The sequence below is a fragment of the Salmo trutta genome, chromosome 10 (genome assembly GCF_901001165.1).
Source record: "Salmo trutta chromosome 10, fSalTru1.1, whole genome shotgun sequence".
NCBI lineage: Eukaryota > Metazoa > Chordata > Actinopteri > Salmoniformes > Salmonidae > Salmo > Salmo trutta.
The window spans coordinates 18,305,937-18,314,450 of NC_042966.1; the positions used below are offsets into that span (position 1 = coordinate 18,305,937).

At 39.9% G+C, this 8,514-nt stretch overlaps 1 protein-coding gene and 1 long non-coding RNA gene across 2 annotated transcripts; both read left to right on the top strand.

The window, feature by feature from the left end:
* Positions 1 to 605: 605 nt before the first annotated feature.
* Positions 606 to 3,433, top strand: LOC115201248 (uncharacterized). Its single transcript, XR_003879712.1, has 4 exons — positions 606 to 712; positions 1,776 to 1,845; positions 2,071 to 2,427; positions 2,716 to 3,433. It is a non-coding gene; the product is annotated as an uncharacterized LOC115201248 (long non-coding RNA).
* A 147-nt stretch (positions 3,434 to 3,580) lies between these two features.
* Positions 3,581 to 6,083, top strand: LOC115201245 (uncharacterized). The gene is made up of 4 exons (XM_029764711.1): positions 3,581 to 3,774; positions 3,916 to 4,287; positions 4,760 to 4,890; positions 5,396 to 6,083. Exons 1-4 carry the CDS (start codon positions 3,708 to 3,710, stop codon positions 5,546 to 5,548), a joined length of 723 nt encoding a protein of 240 aa, XP_029620571.1. The 5' UTR covers positions 3,581 to 3,707; the 3' UTR covers positions 5,549 to 6,083.
* The last annotated feature ends 2,431 nt before the right edge of the window (positions 6,084 to 8,514 follow it).

Here is an 8,514-nt window from a genome sequence, read left to right on the forward strand (position 1 = left end):
TAGAGCCACAAATACGTGGAACTCTATTCTACATCAAGTAACTGACGCAAGCAGTAAAATTTGATTTAAAAAACCGATAAAAAAACACCTTATGGAACAGCGGGGACTGTGAAGCAACACAAACATTGGCACAGACGCATGCATACACAAACACAATAACATACGCACTATACGTACACATGGATTTAGTACTGTAGATATGTGGTAGTGGTGGAGTAGGGGCCTGAGGGCACAGAGTGTGTTGTGAAATCTGTGAATGTATTGTAATGTTTTTAAAATTGTATAAACTGCTTTAATTTTGCTGGACCCTGGGCAGAGTAGCTGCTGCTTTGGCAGGAACTAATGGGGATCCATAATAAATACAAATACAAATACAGCCCGTACAAATTGTTGATTGAGCCCAACAAAAAGTCCACCGCAAACAGGAAAAAACTATTCAAGCTTTGTCCTCCCTCAGTGCCCATGTTAAAACCTGTCGGATCAGAGAGAGACATCGTGACAGTGTAAGACCGCATACTGTTGACATTTGATTTGTTTCCAGTACCTCCTCCAATGAGATCCATACATTTGCAGATTGCCTCAGTAAAGAGGAAATGAAAGTTAAAGTTGAATATCCACTCTCTCCGCCCACTCTCTTCTCCCACAGTTATAACCTGGGACACAGCATTATATGGATTTATTGGACAGAAGAACCTCCAGAGGCTGTGAGCTTGTAAGTGCATTATACTTACTATTTAGATCCTTGTGTGATTGTGTGATTGTGTGTGTGTGTGTGTGTGTGTGTGTGTGTCAGGATTTATTAGTCACCTGACCTCGAGGTGACATCTCATGGTTACACTCAGGGTCTCTATCTCAGAATGACCTTTTAGAGTCTGTGTTTTATGGCACTGAGGCTGTGGAGAGAGGAAACTGCATAAACTTGAAAATATTTTGGTGTACTGTGGGACTAGGGCAGACACAATTACCATATAACCAAAGACATACAATATGACGATAAGCAGAAATTGCTTTTCCAATAGAAATCCCTGACCACGCTTGTAGGCGATGTCATGGCAACGTTGGCTAGCTAAGCTCATGTGCAGAAACACATCATCGGGTCTAACATCGTCACCCGCCGAACTGCGCATGTGCATGACGTCAAATTAAAGGCACTCCTTCAATATAAAGTTGTTTTTTAAGAAAATGAAAATGTGTCAGTTTGTCACTTTCATTACCTGGCCTCCACAATCACCCGACCTCAACTCAATTGAGATGGTTTGGGATGAGTTGGACCATAGAGTGAAGTAAAAGCAGCCAACAAGTGCTCAACATATGTGGGAACTCCTTCAAAACTTTTGGAAAAGCATTCCAGGTGAAGCTGGTTGAGAGAATGCCCATTGTGCAAAGCTGTCATCAAGGCAAAGGGTGGCTACTTTGACGAATCTAAAATCTAAAATATATTTTGATTTGTTTAACACTTTTTTGGTTACTACATGATTCCATGTGTTATTTCATAGTTTTGATGTCTTCACTATTATTCTACAATGTAGAAAATAGTACAAATAAATAAAAACCTTTGAATGAGTAGGTATGTACTAACTTTTGACTGGTACTGTATATATATTCCACTTTGACATTACGGAGTATTTAGTTTTACAATTAAATCCATTTTAATCCCACTTTGTAACACAATAAAATGTGAAGAAATCCAAGGGGTATGAATACTTTTGCAAGGCACTGTACATATACTCTTTAAGTTAATCATGTGTTGTGGTCTTTTTTCTTGGTGCTTTAAGACAGATACACTCACTGGCAAAATGCTTCTGTTGTTTCTGTCTCTGGTTTTGGGAACTCCACAAGGACAAGGTAAATTTCAAACTGCAAACTTAGGTGAAATTATGTTTGTTATGGTATTACTGTAATATTACAATATAATACAACATTGTTATATATGATAATGAACATGTGAATGTCCACTTTTATCATTGTGTATATATGAGCATATTTATCATACTGATATCATCCATTGATATCCTTTTAGTCATTGATATCCTTGCATGTTCATTCATTGATATCCTTTGTGTTTTCCAGGGGTTAAAGTAACGTGTGACAATGCATTGGTTCCAAAAGACCAGCAAGTGACACTGTGCTGTACAGTGGATTACACTGCCATACAAACTCCCAACCATGGGATGGAGGGGACCTCAAATGACACAACATGTGTTACTAAGTGGTTTGCATGGAAGTATTCAAATAAAGTACTATTGAATTGTGAAAACAACCGTCACATGAAAGAAATGGAAGCACCGCTACGACACTACTGTTATAAGAAAGAAAATGTTACAAAAGCTGATGAGGGTAATTACACTTTTTCCATTGGCACAGACTGTGGGATTGATTCAGGGACAGCAAGCGTTTTCATTGTTGCAGTTACTGGTGCAGTTACTGGTGAGTACAATGCTAAAGTACAAAGCACTACATCAATTACTCCTGTGTCAATTCACTGTCCGGTAAAATATGCTATGCTTTACCGGTCAGTGACCAGTCTATATTGACTAGGGTTAAATGGGCACTGAGTTTTTCCCGATCATGTGATATGACCAGGAAAAGCTTTAGTAATTATTATTATTAAATGTGATAATACAATATTCCTATATAAATTCAATATAGGGCTTTGTACTGTGACGTTTGTGAGTATTCAGTGTGTTCACAGCAAACGTATCTTTATTTTCTCAGAGAAAAGTGTTGACAACAGCAGAGACCAACAATTAAGGTTATTCCTGGTTGTTATCATCATCGTCATCGCTGTTCCGGGCATTCTATTGTTTCTCAAAACTTCTCGTTCTGGCAGAGGATTGATGGAACGACTCAAGAGTTCTATGACCCAGAGCAACAACACTGATGAGAGCCCTGAAGGTTCAAGAGAGGCCGTTTCCCTGGTGACTGCATAACATTCAGCGTGAGCCAGTTGGCTTGTTGGTTCTTTCGAAATGAACTCAACGTTGACCTTTGCTATGTTGCTGTATGTCAGATGCATTCTACACCAATAAAACACTACTCACCTTTGCACCTAAATTAGTTTTGCACCAACATTTGTGGAATCAGTTAGTGAAATCACTAATAATTGTCTTTCACAGAAAAAAAGGGTGCTATCTAGAACCTAACAGAGTTCCCTCGGCATCCCCATAGGAGAACCCTTTAAATAACTCTGGTTCCAGGTAGAACCCTTTTCATAACCCTTACTAAGCTTGTTTATAAAGGGAGTTGGTTTTGGTCTATATATACATTGATGTGTTGTAATATTCTGCCCATCTCACAAGCATTGTTTTCATAACTACTAAGCTAAGCTTGTTTTTCATTTTAGCCTAACCTGATGTAATATTCTGGGATTCATGTTTTTTTTTATGAATATAAAATGTTATTGATTTGTGTACAAATAAACTTTTGGAAATAACCAGTCTTCATGATGTTATTTCTCTCATATAGAGCTTGTCGTCTTGTACCGAATTATTATCACCAACAATAATGTACATTTCAGTTATCACAGCACATACAGAGTATCCGTCAGCAGAAAACAACCACAATACTTCCTGTGAACAAGTCAAAAGAGGAAACTCTTCTCTATCCATTTATTCAGTTGTTCTTCACCAGTCAGTTGTGAGTGTTTTGCATGTGTGGAAGAGTGTGTGGAGTTCTCTGATAAATGCAGCTGGTACCTAGGTGGCAGGATGGATGTTCTGTTGTGGAGATGTGTGCTGGGACTCCTCTGCACACCTGCAGTGCTCACCTGGACAGGTAAGTGAGTTTTTAGTTGACCCTAAATGGACAATAAACCTTCAGACAAAAAACAAGGAGGACCAAGGGGGCATTCTTGTCTTCATAATAACAATATGTCTAAAACCTGGGCCCCTGTCTATCTATCTCTCTCCCTGCAAGTTTCCCAGAGCCCCAGTGCCGTATCTCTGATGAAGGTCAACTCCTCGGCCGAGATCCTCTGCTCCACATCGCTACCCGACCCCACAGGCCTCTACCTCAGGGGTCAATTCCACGACAACAGAGATGTGCTGTACTTGTCGATAGCTGACAGAGCAGTCGGTAGGATCACAATCCACAATGGGTTCAGAGGTCGGGTCACAGTGGTGTCAGACCAGGACCAGGAGGTCAAGCGGTACTGTGAGTTCACACTTAGGCTGTCCCAGCTTGGGGTGGAGGACACAGACAGTTACTACTGCAGCTGGAGGTACTACGATACCCAAAGGAAAGTGCTGGTACAGCGGCACAGTAATGGCACCATCATCATTGTCAGAGGTACAAATATTGTTTTATTTATTTAAGAAGAAGAAGAAGAAATGTTATTCATCAGGGTTAGGGTGAATTCCATTTTTCATTCAGATTGTCTTTCTCTTCCTGGATTAACAAAGAATTGGTATCCAATCATTATTCTAGAACTGTCTGTTCCACACTTTTTTATGATACGGTGTGAAAATATCGATCTCTGCAATTTCAACGACATACCACAACTGATGTAAGTGGTTTTAATGTGGCTAGTACTAGCTATGATCATGATTAGTGCACAAGATGTTAGGTATTGTGTTCCAATATGTGCAATATGGACTCACCATATTCCTTCGAATTTCTTTTGAATGAGTTTTCCCTGAGCAGTTGACCAGGCCAGGAAAAACTCAGGGTCAGACTCAAAGGGCTATAATGAGGGCCCAGAGTTTTTCAAGAAGACATGAAGCTGAACCACTTCTTCAAATTCCCTCTCCCCTCCATACAGAGAGCGATCCAGAGAAGGGCTGTGGTGGCGGTCAGGCCATCATGGAACTCATCTTGATTGTGCTGAGCTGTACGGCCTTCATCGTCATCTTCTTCCTCTTCATTGGAGCTCTGATGTGGCGATGCACACGGGTAAGCCAGTGTTTCCATTATTTGCCACTGCAAAACCATTCAAATAGTAATTATAATAATTTCCGGAATGGTAAAACGTTTTCAGTGTAACATTAAACATATTGGAGCAATATATTTTTTAAATAAGATTATCTTTGAGAACTAACAATCACCATTCTCAGGGAGAATCTGAAATTCCAAAAATGTCATGGGCTGGGTCCCCCAATGATTTTGTTGTAATGTTTCAGTCATTTCAGATAGCATAAGAACAAGGCATAGGCCAAGGCTAAATGTGTATAATTGCAGGAAATTATCTTTAAAACTGAAAATTCTCTCAGGCCCATGACAAAATGTGTAGAATTGCAGGAAATTAGCTTCAAAACAGCAACATTTTGACTCTGCGGCCAAGAGAAGGGCCTATAAAACCGTGCCTTTGGCCATGCCCATGCCCACTAACCCCCCCATTCTGGATGAAGTCTAAGATGAGTGTGAATATGAATTTAAACATCTCTATGGTTTCCTACAGACCAAAAAGCACTACACACCAGCCAGGGACAATAGAAGACACCACCATCACCACCACCAGCATGTGTGTCCACAGCACAGGCCTACTGCTGACCCACAGTTCATCTACTCCAACCGCTCTCCAGGCCATGTCGACTTTAAAGGGATACTGTAACATTGAAGGGAATGGAAGAAGTTAGTCTGCAATTGCGATAATAATTTACCTTTAGAGTGTCTACGTAGTTAGGCCCTACTGTCTGTTCTCACTAATGGAATGTTCTTTAAATACTATTTTTGGCTAGATTTCAGATATATTTTCAGATGTCTGTCTGAGCAATCCATTATTTGTGTTTATTTGCCAAGTTGGTAGTTGTGCATTTCTGTTCAATGCATCTTACAGAAACATCCGTGCAATTAAATAGTGTGAAATTCTGTGCATTTGTAGGCTACTATTCTCATGAGCTCTTTCTCACGAAATGTCTGTTTTTCTCTTCTTTTGTGTCTCCACTTCCGATTGTTATGGAACTTGTCTATGTTAACAGAAAGACTAATTCTATGTGACTCAGTGATACGTACGGCAACGTACCATACCACATCCTGCAGTTTGATGTCTGACATGCTTTCCGATCAGATATGGGCTGCCTAATGTGTGAACAGGTCAATTGTTTAGTTTTTTTGCACATCCAGCAGATTTAAAAGAGTTTTGACAATGTTGGCTAATCTGTTTGATTATCCTGCTCTTCATCTGACATGTCCTAATGTGACCAAGCTGAATATAAATTCCATACAGGTCAGAGATATAAAATAGGCATGTGTCAGTCAAGTCAACACACACCCATTTAAAGAGATATTGCTGCGTTACTTTGTATTTATGGATTCCCTGGTCTCACTAACAGACCTGTATGGAATTTATATTCAGCTTGGCCCCACCTGTTTAGTTGATTTATATATATATATTTGGGGTTGCCTGTGTTGCATGTTATTTTGGCATTAATACGTGTCACAAATCAGTTTGCAAACAATGTAAAAAAATAAAGCTGCATACAAACATGGTCTCTTTTTGCTTTCTTGAGTAAGGCAGCTTCAAAATGCAGGTGTTTCAGCCTAGCTCAGTGATTTCTGTGGTGGTGGGACAGCCAGCGGAAAATACGGATCGTAGGGGTTGGTAATGTTCTCTAGTTGCACCGTGATTGGCTCAGTGTTCTGTCACTCATGGGGACACTACATCTCTGCAAAATCTACGGGGAGAGCTCAAAAATTCAAGCCCCTTGGGTGCTGCCATAGATTTACATTAGAATTGCCCAACCAAGCAGGCTCAAGGTCATTGGACACAGATAGAATGATGTCAAATCACATTATATCTACCATAGCTTTGATTGTCATCAATCTACTGGCGAATCCTTTTCAATCCTTGTCATATGAAGAGAAATTAAAGATAAAACGTATCGGTGCTCATCGGCCATAAACATTACACAACAAGTTGGAAATCGCAAATTCAACAATGAGTGGTTTGGAAGGAATCAGTGGCTAACTGCAAGCTTCGCAAAGCAATCACTAGCCTGCTATTTAGTGGAGAGGGTGTATGGTCCATGTCTGGGTTTAAGGGTCTCTTTCACAAGCTTAAAAGGATAAACATTCACTCGTAACACACTATGGGCCAGAAAAGGTTGAATACATTGGCCATGCTGTCAATCCAGCATGACTCCTGCCGCGTTCAAAAGAACTGGGAACTCTGAAAAAAAATCTCAGACTGGGAAAATACTTTTTGAACGGTCATCCAACTCAGAATTCCAAGTCGGAAACTCGGGCCTCTTTCTAGACCTCCGACCTGAAGATCACTAACGTCATGAATGAACATATATATTTTTTTGAGTTCCCAGTTGTCTTGAAAGCACCATAAATCCTGAGAATGCCAGACTTTGATGACAAAATTTGCCCACAAGAAGGACCGCCGTGCCACCTTCCTGTTCAAATGAGCACAGCACAACAAGGTGAGTCCAAAAATGTATTGTATGCTGCTGCATAAATGATATAATATGTCAGGGAGATATTTATACTGTAGCTAAGAAAGCAATACTAAGTGTATGTTGGTAGTAAGCTCTTAGTAGCCCATGTGCCTCACCCTAATAATTTGGTCCCTTTCCCCCTCATAACTTAGCCTACTTTTCTGACTTTGTGGTGCACATGTAGCCTATAGCCTGTTTTAGACAAATGTCATCATTGAATATTGTAAGAGCTTTCTTTGTCTGCTTATATGCCCCCTTTATTTATCCTACGGTTCTGACTTGGTGTACAGGGACAATACTGTAAGAATGGACCATGTTCTGAATTCTGTTGCTGTACATTTGAAAAATGCTGAACAAATTCATATTGACTTTGTCCGTCTTAGCTCGCTCATTAATATCTTAATCAGAATTACGGATTGCCTTTTATCTGCTCATCGTTCCCTTATGCCATAGTTTGTACATTTCAATTGTCAGTAGAAACCACATTTGTTTAAGCAAGTCAGCCATATCAGCTATGTTTTTTTTAGAAAGGCAGTAAATTATGCTGAATGAACTGTTTCGCTGCCAGACAAGGCTCCGCTGATAGCCAGGTGTAGCAGTGGTAAGGATTCACTCCATGGTGCTGAAAAGAAAGCTCTGATATTGGGACATCCTTATGTAGGCCCTAACAGTTTGTGGGCACCGTTTGTCACCCTTATAGTGCAATTAATGTATTGTTTAGTGTTGGGTTGTGTAGTGGCTTTGCTGGCATGCATCTAAAAAAATATTGTTTTGTTTGCCCCACCAAGATTTACATGCTAACATTGCCACTGCATACAGATATTGTAGAGTTTATGAGAATTTGGCACTCTACAGGGGAATTTCATGAGGCAATATCTAGGGCTCGTCAATGTCTAATCTTAGAATACATTATGGTGTCTGAAAGAGAGGACATAGTAATTCCTTTAAACTGTGTTTTACACAGAGTCTTCAAAATAAAATATGGTGCAGAAGCTATTGAATTTATTTCATGTAGAAACCCAACAGAAAACACAGTGACAATCATTCAAGGGCGCCAGAAATTCAAAAGCAAGGTCTTGTTATGCAACTGTGTGTGTGTGTATTCTGGGGAGACAAATCCTGATAAATTCAAGAC